The sequence below is a fragment of the Dermochelys coriacea genome, chromosome 12, assembly GCF_009764565.3.
Source record: "Dermochelys coriacea isolate rDerCor1 chromosome 12, rDerCor1.pri.v4, whole genome shotgun sequence".
Classification (NCBI taxonomy): Eukaryota; Metazoa; Chordata; order Testudines; family Dermochelyidae; genus Dermochelys; species Dermochelys coriacea.
In genome coordinates, this window is record NC_050079.1 from 1128367 (window position 1) to 1141787 (window position 13421).

The 13421-nt window shown below is 55.4% G+C and overlaps 1 protein-coding gene across 1 annotated transcript in view; it reads right to left on the reverse strand.

Moving 5' to 3' along the window:
- Positions 1-739: 739 nt before the first annotated feature.
- The window catches only part of ZNRF1 (zinc and ring finger 1), a 125264-nt gene continuing 112582 nt past the window's right edge, over positions 740-13421 (reverse strand). The window contains exons 3-5 of the mRNA XM_038367975.2: positions 6076-6181; positions 3814-3904; positions 740-1985 (exon numbers count right to left, since the gene is read on the reverse strand). Of these exons, the coding sequence (XP_038223903.1) occupies positions 3847-3904; positions 6076-6181 (164 nt within the window). The 3' untranslated portion in view covers positions 740-1985; positions 3814-3846. The remainder of the gene's footprint in view (positions 1986-3813; positions 3905-6075; positions 6182-13421) is intronic.

A 13421-nucleotide genomic window follows, 5' to 3' on the forward strand; every position in this document is an offset into this window, starting at 1 on the left:
GCCTCACCAGTGCCAAATAGAGGGGAATAATCACTTCCCATGATCTGCTGGCAATGCTCCTACAAATCCAGCCCAATATGGCACTGGCCTCCTTGGCAACAAGGGCACACTGCTGACTCATATCCAGCTTCTCGTTCACTGTAATCCCCAGATCCTTTTCTGCAGAACTGCTGCTTAGCCAATTGGTCCCCAGCCTGTAGCGGTGCATGGGATTCTTCCGTCCTAAGTGCAGGACTCTGCACTTGTCCTTGTTGAACCTCATCAGATTTCTTTTGGCCCAGATCTCCAATTTGTCTAGGTCTCTCTGTATCCTATTCCTACCCTCCAGAGTATCTACCACTCCTCCCAGTTTAGTGTCATCTGCAAACTTGCTGAGGGTGCAATCCACGCCATCCTCCAGATCATTAATAAAGATATTGAACAAAACCAGCCCCAGGACCGACCCTTGGGGCACTCCACTTGATACCGGCTGCCAACTAGACATGGAGCCGTTGATCGCTACCCGTTCAGCCTAACAATCTAGCCAGCTTTCTATCCACCTTATCGTCCATTCATTCTTGTTCAATGCCCCGAACAAGGACACCCCACCCCATACCCAGCAACCCCCACATGTAAGCTGCAGCAACTGAAAGGCATCCTGCCACTCCAGCCCCACTCACCTGGTGCCAGGGCCCTGGCAGCATCCTGTTCCCATGCCACACTGCTTCACAAATGCCATTGAAATAAAGCAGCGAGGAGGTTATTGAACAGTATTTTAATACCATATCAAAACACCTGGACTAATGAAGAAAGCTCCCCTCCCCCCCCAAGCTCCAAACAATTTTTTTTTAATTTTTAATTTTTTTAAATATATAAATACAGAAACCTTTCCGGCAGAGCCCAAGCCCACCACTGGGAAACTTTTTGCCATGGCTAAAATGCTCCTCCCATGTGCTGCTCTCCTCAACAGCAGGTGGGGGTGGGGGTTTGCTTTAATAAAATCCCACCTCTTTCCTTTTTTTGTCTGGAACAAAAAAAATCCACATGGGTCTAATAAAAAGGATCCAGCGTCTCTGCAGGATGTGCGTGACTTTTGAACCTTTAACTGTAATGAAACCTTTCCCCCCCTTACACACACACAAAAAAGGAGGGGAAAGTTCAGTGGAGACTCATCAAAAGAAATAAGGAATCCTTTTTTTGGCCACTAGGTATCATGAGGCTGAGTGGAAGGCGGTAGGTGAGGGGATGAAAGCTTTTTGGGTGGCATCTGGCTATTTCAGTCACTGAGCGTTGATAGCCCAGTTCAAGAGGGTCAGTTCGTAAACATCAGCAGGCAAACACACCAGTCGACACTGAACTGTTTTGTTTTTTTGTAAACACTTTAAAGACAGACCTACAATGCCTCCTGCAGGTGAACAGAAACTGCCCCCATTACTGGGAGCCGTTTGTCTCCTGTCATGCTCGGCTGATTACAGTTTGGTGTCCTCAAAAGGGAAAAAAAAAATCCGTAGTCAGTGCAAAAGTGAGCAGGGCTCATGGTGCCAGGCCCGGCCCAGAGCAGAGGTGCTCGCTAGGGATACAGGAATTCACCGGGGTTTCAATAGGAATAAATAATGCGTGCTCCGTTTGGCCAGTCGGCCCATGACACCTTTGTCCCAGGTCAGCTTTTCTTTCGCAGCTGGAAGAAAAGGCCCTTGAGCCAAACATCATGATGGAATTTCTTTTCAGGGTCGCAATTCACTGCTCCTGCTTCCTCTCCCTTGGTTGGCAGGTTCTTCTCCCCCCATGTCAGTGGCTGTGGAGGTGAAAGTATGGAGAGCAGGCAGCTCTGCTTGCAGGGACAGGCTTGCCTGTATTCATTTTCCCTTTAAATTAAAAAAAAAAAAAACTGCAGCATCCAAGTGCCTTCAAGTTTCTGGTTTTTGAGGAGTTGATGAGTCATCCCGAAACTCCAGCTGCGGCTGGTGGGAAGGGGAGAGGATGAGTGGCAGGTACAGCAAGGTGCCCTGTAGAGAGAGCGACAACCCGATGTCACCACACCTGCCTGTCCCGGCCAGGCCAGCTCCAGGGTGGAGTGCACTGACAGGACCCCATGGCTGCGTGCTCAGTGTGCATGCAGATGGGTCTTCAGACAGACCCGCCGCCCCCAGTACGTGGCAGTGTGTGGACATGTCTAGCTTCCACCACCCATGCTGCAGAAGGGACACACTCCCACAGGCAGGGAGCCGTGCAGTCACCAGGAAAGGGTTAAACTCGTGCTTGCTGAGCGTTCCGATCCCTGGAGGACAAGGAGTTATTAAGGGACAACGTTGGACTTGAGGCTACATCTACATGGCCACGCAGTGCCCCCCAAAGCGTAACTGCCCCATGTAGATCCTGCTCAGGTGAACTAAAAGGTACCGAGCTGGTGCTAAGCTAGCCCCGTTTCAAATAGGACTAGTGAAAGTGACCTTGGTGCCTTTTAGTTCACCCTAGCGGAGTCACCATACAGCAGTTACAGCACACCACTTCAACATGTGCTGCAGTTCGCCCCCATAGTCCCTGCTGCTGGGCTGTGTGGACAAGCCCTTGAACACAAGGTGGGATTCTCCAATCTGCCTAGGGAAACTGAGTCCCGATTTCTTAGCTGGCTCGGATCACCTCAGCCAGGAGGGACATTCTCTCACTTGCATTAGTCAGAGCTTTGGAACCTCCCGCTGAATGTGTTCAGCCTCATTTACACAATCGACCAATTTCAAGGGTCGGCCCTTTGCCCTTCTCCCAGCATGGCCAGCGTGAAGCCAGGTAGACCCTGCCCTGCCTGCTGGCAGTGCTACTTGGATCCCAAGTGACACAGGAGATGGTTCAAGTGATAGCTCTGGCACGGGGCGGGGAGCTCTAGCTGTGCTCACTCAGCCATTCCCTAGCAAAGTGGCTCACTGGACAAGCTGAGGCAACAACTTTCTCCCCGTCAGCCCCTTCCCTTCTCGTACATCACCACCAGGAAGGCAGGCTCCGCAGGCCATGTGCTGTGACCTGGGACCCCAACGCATGCACTAGTAGTGAGCTCTGCACAGGTGCAGCTGATTAAAATATAAGGCTCAATTCTGGTGCTGATGCACAGGAAGGGATAGCCCCTGTTCCCTCCCTCGGAACAGGGCTGGCCCCACAGAGCCAGCAGACCTACTCTTAGCCACAGAAGTCAGCAGCTCAGACAGATGCCCTCGATGAGATAAGAAAGAGGCAGCTATTTTTAGTGTCATTTTGAGCAGCAGAACCACACTTAAAACGATATGTTGCTTTTGAACGTTGATAAAAACAAATGACCCCAATTTGCTTTTCATACTAGGCCCGGGTTATTTCAAATCACACCGGCCCAGTACTCTGACCTCAGCACTCTGACACTGTCACTGCAAAACAAAGCATTTTCTTTAAAGCTCAACCAGAGATCAGCCTCCCTCCCCGGGGGAGAGATTTAATGCTGCTCTCACCTGGCCCCAGGAAGGAGAGATCCTGAGACAGGTGAATACTTGCTTTGGGGTTGGTTTACTATTCAATTCCAATGACTCACATACACTTGGAAAAAAGGTAATTTTAAAAAATTCATTCACTCCTGCCTCTCTAGTGAAGGTGTATGAGCTTCCACTAACCACCTCCAAGACCTCCTCGAGATCCTCCAACATCCAGACTTGACACCACTAAGGTAAAAGAAACCTACAAGACATATACATTGCTCCAAAGTTTTCTTTATACATCACAGAGCTGCACAACAGAGCAGAAATCCAGGAGCTACAAATCCCTTTGGCTCCACACCCAGAGGCAGGGCAGGGTATCCTATGTTAGAAAGAGCCTCACCTTAGAGAGAAGTCAGCAGGCATGCCCAGCAGGTCAATCAGAAGGATGCTCTGGGCAAGATCTGTTCACTTCAAACCACGAATCTATACAGCTGGGGAGAGAGAGATGACCGTCATTTAGTACCCATGGAGCAGGCAGCGGACTCGCTCTGCCAGGTGCCTCCTTCAGCTCAAACTGCTTCATAAGGCAGCTTTTCTAGACAAGATGCCCAGAATTCTCACCCCGGCATTGCCAGCCGAGTGCCAGGAGGGAAGGACTTGCTGAGCAGGTGGGAGGGGCACCCTGCATCATTGTGCCCGAGGGGGAAAGCTGGGGTAGAGGAGACTCTGCTATAGGTTTCTGAGGTGGCCCAGGGGGATGGCTCACACTGGCCGTGCCAGGAGTCCTGGTTCAGCACCCAGGGTAGCCACTGTTAGGAGAGGAAGGGAGGGGCTGTGGTCAGGGCACTAGCCAGGCACTAGGTAGAGCAGGTTCAATTCCCTGCTCTTCCAGGACGCCCTGGGTGTCTGGACAAGTCCTCCAGTCAATCTCTGCCTCAGTTTCACTATCTGTCCAAGGGGGCCTGGCCTGCCCTCCAGGAGGATAGATCCACTGAAGACAGGGAAAAAGAAAAGGAGTACTAGTGGCTCCTTAGAGACTAACAAATTTATTTGAGCATAAGCTTTCGTGCTCAGATAACCCAATGACGGGGCTCAAATAGACAGAAGGGTGCCAAAGCAGCCATGTTCCACAACCCTTCACTTGATGCTGGCGGACTCGTTCACACTGCTGCTTTGTCTCAGCGTTGTGAGGACAGACGGAGAGCTACGTGTACACCACACACGCAGCTTGGCCTCAGCGCAGTGCCCACCACTGCCATGAAGGCAGGTCTTTGGAGCAGGCTCAGGACAGGTGCCACCGGGCCTGGCTCACAGCCTCCCCTGCATTAGTTCTGTCCTCTTCCTCTCTGGGGAAATGCTCTCTTCCAGGCACACTGCCTTATGCCGCAATGCCAGAGAGGTCATGAGCTAAGTAGGGTCAGAGCCTGCCTGGGCTGGGGGCTTTACAAGAAAATCAGGGTGCTGTCACTTGTGGGGGTATGCTTCCCCCTAGCCCAGGGCTCAGCCAATAGCCCAGCATGGTGATAGGGGCCACCGTGCCACTGGAAGGAGGTGCGGCTAAGAGGCTGAGCTCTTGCGGTCTGATCCCCCAGGGATACCTCTAGTGGCAGCCAATGAATCAGGAAGCCCTTTGAGAGGCTTTAACTGTATTGCCATGCCCAGGAGCAGACAGGGCACTGCTGGGCACTAGGCAGATGGGTCCGGGAACATTTGCTTGGTAGCCAGGAGCTCAGCATTGAGCAAAGGGGTATGGGAAAGGAAATCAGTTCCCCCTGGGAATGCAACAGACCCCACTCGCCTGTCCCCTCCATTCCTCCCAGGTCATAGAATCATAAAATATCAGGGTTGGAAGGGACCTCAGGAAGTCATCTAGTCCAACCCCCTGCTCAAAGCAGGACCAATCCTGAATTTTTGCCCCAGATCCCTAAATGGCTCCCTCAAGGATTGAACTCACAACCCAGGGTTTAGCAGGCCAATGCTCAAACCACTGAGCTATCCCTCCCCCCACCCCCTTTTTTAAAAAATATCTTTAGTCCCCCCTTAACAGCACTCAGTGATTTCAGCTCTTTTAGTGATTTCGGCTCATAGTGGGGGAGCCTCAGTGCTGGTGCACCATTGGGCCAAAGTGAAATCAGCTCAACAGCCTGTAACCAGATGCCTAATGGAATCAAAACTAGCTCTGATATTATACGGAGGAGGGTGAAGTTGGTGTTTGGGGCCCATACAAACAGGTACAAATACCTGTCCCCAGCCTCTCTCCCTTCCCCAAGAGCATAGGGCAGACGATTCCCGCAGCCAGCATGGGACTCTGCCCAGCTCCTGGGTGTGCAGCCAGGGCTCCCCAGCGCTTCACAGCCATTGAAGCCTGGCAATGAACACGTGGTGTGGGGACCATCACCACTGGCAGCGAGGGCCACAGTGGCACGGGGAGGGGAAGGACCTGAGGCCACGCAGCTAGTTAGTGGCAGTGCTGGGAACAGAGTTCTGTTTGAGATGAGGTGGAAGGGAAAAGGGAGTTGCGGGTGCATGCCCTGGGCGAGTGGGATGTGGAAGGGTCTGATTGGGGCTTGCCCAATAGCAGCCGTCCTGCAGAGGAAAAGTTGAGCCAGCCCCGCACCTTTCCCTCCACTCTCCAGGGAGTGGCGCACGCCTGGCTCGGTACCTTTTGTGATAAATGCACAGGCAGGGCAGCCTGGCTATCGTGTCCCCCTGCAGAAGTTCCTCCAGGCAGATCACGCACTCGCCTGCGTCTTTAGTCAGCACGTCATCTAAAAGAGGCCAAAAGAGGAGAAATGAGAAGAGAGGCAGACAGCGTGCCGGGCAACTGCTGTCCCCAGCGAGCAGTTCCCACGGGCCAAGCACCAGGCCCCGGCTCCACCCTGCTACGCTGTCTGCTCACCCCCGACACTGATCACTGCGGGCATGGGGGGCTGTGGGCGCTAGGGCCCTGCGAAGGCTGCTGCATGGTGCAGGTGGGGGACCAGATGCAGGATGCACACAGCTTGCATTGGTCACATCTCCATGCAGCTCTGACCCCAGAATGGATGGGAGCAGCCCCCATGCTCCAGTAAAGTAACAGAGTCCCCCAAACTGGAGCTGGCCTTATGGCCAGGCTGGCTGCAGGGCAAGGAGCATCTCCCTTTCCCCACAACCCGTCCTATTCTCCTCTGGACTGGCCACGTGGCACCTGGGCCCCTTGCACAGACAGGTGGCGATCCACATCCCCACAGAATGCAATGTGGCCCCAATCCTTGGGGGTGCCAGGAGAGTCCTGTACCCCTGGGGATGCTAACTGAGTAACTGTCTTTCTACTGCCCCGTGCAGACACAAAGGAAACCTCAAAGCACCACTGCGAGCTAATGAACCATTGTCCCTAGGTCACCAGAGGGGAAACTGAGGCACAGAGTGCCCTTGCTGAGGCCACACAGGACAAAGGGAGATAAACAGACTCCCCAGCTCATCCTTCCTACCCACACGGAGAATTAGACACAGCGACTTGCAATACTAAGGCTCCACAGCCAGCTTTAGCAGCCATGCCAGAGTCGGGCCCAGCAGGAAACGCAGGTCACCAGCAGCCCCTTTACCCCCAACTGCTGTCCTGCTGCCCAAGGGCCCTTCTCTCTGGCAGGCCAGCGGCTGATCCGGGGGGATAAGGCTGCACCTGGACTCTGAAGCGAATCAGGCTGCGAGCAGGGATGCTGCTTGGAGCCTTGTCTTGCATCATCCGGACACACGTCAGGCAGGGAAGTGGGTTAGCTCTAAGCCACACTGGGGAAGGAGAAATGAGCACCCCCTGCCCCCGAAGGGCTGCTTTCTCCAATGGCCAGGCGCAGCAGCAAGAGCACATGGTGCCAAATGGTTCTGGGAGGAGTGTGCTGGTGGGTGAGGAGGCCCCCAGTGTTTGGACGCACAAGGGCAAAGCAGTTGGCCCTGAGACTGTGCTGGCAACTACCAGGACCTGGCAGGAAGAACACAGGCTTTCTGTGCTCTGCCGCCCCCCCGCCCCCCCGGCACAGAAAAAAGCGATGGCACGCCAGCTGCTATGCGCTCAATTCCCCAGCCCATCTGGCCACGAGGCGGGAATCCAACTGCCAGCTGGGCACAGCGCCTGACCGACAGCCAGGCAAATGCCAGCGAGCGAGGCAGAACCACCCCCAGAGAGAGCCCAGACACCGCCCGCTTCAGGACCATTTCCAAACTTGTGCTGCTTTTTCCATGCCCAGAGCACATCTGCTGGGTGGGCTCTGCCCATTGGAACTGGGTCTGAGTCATTCACAATGAGCTTGGGAATCTCAGACTAATTGGCAACTTGGGCCATGGCTCAGTCCCACGCAAAGGGCCAGTTTTTCCCATGGGGGAGGTGCGGCCTGGACTGGAACGGCAGGGGCCTGGCAGAGCTGTGTGGGGAGGCGCGGCATGGCAAAGGCTGCTCAACCAGTGCACTGCTTTATGCCTGCTATCAGCTCCTCGTCTTCACAAGGGCCAAAACTAGCCTCTGAATTCACATGACCCCATGAACCAGCGAAGGCATCCCCGTGCCCTTGCGGGGGAGTAGCTGGGGTTGGCAGAAACCATGCAGATTGAGTTGTTAGCACCCCGGGAGCAAGCCGGCTGCCCCCTCTCCTGGGACTATAATCTCCTTGCTGTCCCCATGTCCTGCCTCCCAGCATCTGGACAGACAGCCTGCCGAGCCCCGTGGCCATGGGCTTCTGTGGCTCTGACACATGGAGCCCTCAGCATGGACAGAGGGCGCCAGCTACAAGTGCAGGGCACAGACCTGCCGGCCTGGATAGGGGCTTTGCAGAGCCAAGCCAGAGCCAGCCCTACCCCACAGCTCACCACGCCCCTGCAGAGGGGTTTTCGGTGACACAGTGGCGGGGAGCAGAGGAAACATTCATGCCAGGGTGTCTGTGGACTCAGTGCCAGGGTGAACAACCCCTCTCGGATCATGGTTGGGGCCAGTAGCTCCGTGAAGCACCTGAGGAGGATTCTGGGTGCACGCCAGCCCCAAGAGCTCTACCTGCCTGCTGCTGCCTTCGAAAGCCATGCACACCCCTGAATTTCAGCACGGACCTCTCTCCCCCTGTGCCGACTCTGTCCCCATTCCGCTCACTGTGGGCAGAGCAAATCCCATCACCCCCACCTCAAGGCTGCAGAGAGGTTCATTTCCCTCGGACAGCACGGGGCCGGCATTAGCCCTAGCAGGAGGGATTCCAGGCCACGCCTGCCCAGTAGGCACCGCAGGGAAGGATATAATTTAAGCATCCATCTGCCAGAGCATTCAGGGTGTCTGGCCGGCGCTCCCAGCCACTGCAGGGACTGGTGCCGGAGCAAGGGCTGCAGGGGGCTCCCAGTGCCTCCCTTCCCAGCCACCCCAGCAGGAAGCATGTGAAAACACTACCTCTGCTTGGGCGCCGGGGAGTGGGGGGAGGAGGAAGAAGAAGGTGATGCTGGCCAGGCTGGGGAGGGAGCTCAGAGTTGCGCCACTCCAGTAGGAGACGCTGCAGAGAGCAGGGCAGATGAACACCGCTGCTCCAGCCGCTGGCTCTTGGAGCAGGAACACTTACGGGAATAGAGGCAGCAGCGCTGGCTGCTTGAGCAGGGAGCTGCCCAGCAACAATGAAAGTGCGCTTTCTAATCCGTCCCCTGGGATGAGGGGGACCCAGCATGTGATGCAGACAGTCTCCTCCCCCTGACCTGATTTCCAGTTCCCAGGGACCCAGTCCCGCTCACGGTGCACCAGGGACTCCCATGTGACGGAAGGTGTGGTGCCAGCACAGTCCTGGCATGGACAGCTGGCCCAGATTGCATGGCGCTGGCGGGAGAGTGCGGAGGGGCAGGTGGCACCTGACAACAGCCTTGCGGTCCCCTGGCATTTCACCCCAGTCCTAGCAGGGGGCTAACCAGAGCACAGGCTGCCCAGCTGCGGCCCAGTCAATCACAGAGATGGGGCAGGGCTGCCACTATTTCCCATGGCAGGTTCCCTCCCCAGAGCTGGGAAGCAGCACCAGCAAGGAGAGCGCAGGGCTGGCACCAAAGCAGCCTCCCTGCAGCCAGCCTCATGCTCGTACTTCCCAGCCACCCTGAGATACACCTGGCTGCGCTGCTGCTCCAGAGATCCCTGGCACCACTAAGATCAGGAACACTCCCAGCACCTGCACAGCGAATGCTCTGCTCAGAACACTGGGCAGCTGGCACCGGGTCCAAGCTTCCCAATCCCGGCTGATGGGAGAGTGCCACCCCCCAGCACAGAGAGTGCCAGCGCCGCCCCCCCCAAGCCTGCCAGCATCAGCGCACAGGCCAGAGCCACTGCCAAGCCAGGCCACTAGCACCATGGCAGTGACCCCAGAGGAGATTACACTGGCCTCTGCGGGCCACAGCACTGTTTGTTCAGTGACCATGGGCTGGCTGCAGCCCAGGCTGGGTTCCCTGCCCCACACACTGTTCAGTCCCCTCCTGCCCCAGTGACGGCTTGCCCTAACCCTCCCACAGCTCCCAGGCCAGCCCACCATAGCTAGCCGGCCTATCGCCTCCCACAGCTCTTCCAACCTGGACAGCCATGCCAGAATCTGCGTACACCCCTTCCCGCTTTGACCACAATCTAACCCGCACAGCTGCCCCCTTCTCCCAGCAACTACTCCTGGGTGCTGATAACAGCTGGGCAGGTGGGGAGCTGCAACAGCCCCCTGCCCTGCTCCCTCCCTCTCTCTACCCCAAGTACAGATCGCAGTCAAGTAGGCCTCCGTAGCTCGCCCAGCTGTGCCAACCCCCCATTTCCATGGGTAGGCTGTTCTTGCTGCCCCCGAGCTCAGGAATTACGCTGTACAGAGTCCAACGCAATGGGGCCCTGCTCCCACTGTATCAGAGCGTAGGCGATTGCTGGCACCACTGCCCCGGGCTCCAGCTGGCCTCTGTGTTGAGGACTACAGCTGCAGGGCAGTCAAACTGGCAGGGTTCACTGGCCTGAAAACACACCGGATGTGCAGGCCCAATGCATGGAGCCAGCCCAATGCCCCAAGCTGCCCACCTTGGCATGCCAGCTTAGCTGGGGCAGCGAAGCAAAATAACCTGTGTTTAACTCAGATTCTGTGCACCAAGTGCCAGTGTAACTGCACTTTGCATCACCTCCTGCCCTTACTGGTTGGGCTGCTGCCACTTGGCAAGTCCCTGGCATTGGGGTGGGGGGCTGGCTTCGGGGGGGTTTACCTCCTTGTTCACACAGCAGCAGTGCCAGTCACGGAAGCCAGCAGGGCTGCACTCCAGACAGTTTACGCGAGAGACTCAGGCTGCTGGCAAGTCCCCAGTGGGATCCCTGCGCTGGGCTCTGAGGGCCTCTGTTTTAAAGCAAATAGTTATAAATTGCAAGGCCATTGCCCTGCTCGGCTGCAGACCCAGGTCCCAATCAGGCTCTGAACGGGTTCGCAGAACTTGGGTGGGGTGTGGGGCTGTGAGAGACCAAACTACAGGGAGACAGCTCAGTGGGTGTGTTTATGTAAATGCCACAGGGAGGGAGGGTTGGCCAAGGATCATTAAAGGCAGGCTCCTGCTCTCCTGGCTAGCCCCCCTTACCTGTGTCTAGTAGGTGTGGGTCCTGGGGGCAGTGCCTGGAAAGCACCAGGACCACCTGTACTGCAGCATGGGTGCAAGCCAACAACCCCACTTGGCCTCCAGGCTTTAGGAGCCAGGCTGAGTCCAGTGCGGAGGGGCCCTACCCGCCCTCTAGTAGGACCCACAGCAGTGCGTTTTGGGGTCTCCGGGCTGCAGGGAGACAGCCTGGCTAGTTTGCTTCCATAGCAGAGCAGGGGCTGGCTGCAGCCTCGTCCTGGCTGGAAATGGGCGTGTTCTGGCGCAGATGCTCTGCTGCCAGTCTCCCCCGTCCTGCTCAGCCAGCCGAGCGTGCCCACAGCTGTTAGCAGTCTGGACAAGGCTCCGCCCAGCCCAAGACCTGGGCGCATCCCATCAGGCACTGCAGGCTTCTGTGAAATTCCTGAATGAGCCTCGGGAAGCGTGAAGTGCAGCTGGACTCCTCAGCACGCTGGCTGCCCTGTGAGCTTTATGCAAGGGGCTGCTCGCTCCAGGTCTGGTGGCAGCTGGGGCTGGTTTCTGCTAGGATTTCACAGCTGTGTGGTGTGCCCAGAGGAAGGTTTCCCGTACCGAAGCAGGTCATCTGGTGGGCACGGTGCTATGTGGGGGTGGGGATACACAGGCACATTCAAGTCGAAGAGGACCTGGCTGAAGAGTTAGAATATTGATGCCCAGGTAAATAGGCAAGTTGTCTGCAATAGTATCTCTTAGAAAGAGCGCCCATAGAATGCCCTCCAACTCCTAGCGTGCCACACCACCTCACCCAGCATGGCATTGTAACTGCCTTTCAGGTGGAGCACAGCCTAGCAGTGCACAGCCATACCAGTCCATTCCTGGACAGAAAATGAGGACTACCAAATTTAACTGAAACTGCAGGGGGTTTCCAGCTGGAGTAACTGGACAATGCCTACTGGAAAGGTGGTACGTACCTCCTGCAGCGCCAAGCCCCTAAAAACATGCTCTGGCGCTGGGTCACTCTCGACACCCTCTCCCTGCTCATTCACCAGCCCCACTTCTCCTTGTGACTACAGAACAGGACTGACACCTGTGGGAGCCCCCAAAATCCCAGTCCAGGGCTGCAGCACCCACCACGCTGTAAACTGCTTCAACACCATTAAGGTGGCAGCTGAACAAGCCCAAAGGCACTGCAGTGAGAACCCCCCCAAGAAGAGGAGTTCAAATACACATTAACTGTGTGTGGGCAGCACCATGCCAATGAGCATAGCTGAGAAGCAGGCAAATTACTTGGACACAGACATATGGCCAGATCCATTCCCCCAGTCCCCTTACCACCTTAGTTTTCAGGCAGCTCATTCCACACCATTCTGCGCACTCCAGCAATCTCTGCACTACATTATTTTGCCTTGAGTTCCCCACCATGGTTGTCAGCAGGGTGTAGAGATTTAAATCAAAGCAATTTAAATCACCAATTTTAATCATGATTTAAAGCAGCAAACAGGAAACCTGGGCTTAAATAATTAATTTTAATTGTGTTTTACATTTGTACTTTTAAATTATTTTTCTAAGGAAAGCTTGAGTCTCATTCATTGGTGATCACTGAAATGTGGATCTGCAGCCAGATACATGCTTTACACTGATTTTGAGGGGTTTTTTTGCTAACCCGAAGGATAGCATTAGATCTATACACATTTAATTATTCCTGGGGAAATTCTGTACTATTGCACACATGCATAATTAATGAGCCTCATGGATTTTTAATTTTTTGTGCAGAAAACAACATACAGAAATGCCAAAACATTGCTGCAGTTCTGCCTTTTGCCCATCAGAGGGGACTGTGGCAATAGACCCCAGCAGCAGTGCCCAGCCAGCTAGGGAAGAGAAAGAGCCTGCCTTCTTCACAGAGCCTGTCAGGCCAGGTCAGGAGACAGGAGCTATGGCAGCGGATCTCAAACTTTTTCACTGGCGACCCCTTTCACATTGAGTGCAACCCTCCTAATAATTAAACATACTGTTTAATATATTTAACACCATTATAAATGCTGGGGGCAAACAGGGTTTGGGGTGGAGGTTGACAGCTTGCGACCCACCATCAATGACCTCACGACCCCGAGGGTTCCCGACCCCCAGTTTGAGAACCCCTGGGCTATGGGAAGAAAGCATGAGGGTGCTGGGGGATCAGACAGGGGCTCATAAGAGCTAGTGGGGGAGGATGGGCAGGGGCTGAATGGGAGTGGAGGCATAGGACAACAAGGGGGAAGGGAGGTGCAGGGCCACATAATGATGGGGAGGGGTACAAGACCACATGGGGACAGGGGGAGTGGGTGTCTGAGTGGACCTGGAGGGGCACATGTGGACAGGGCAGATGTGCCTGACTGAAAGGGTGAGGCTATGGATCAACCAGGGTCTGCTGCAGGGAAGCTCCCTAACAATCCCTCCCTGCTCCTCCCCCCAAAAAAACCCTGT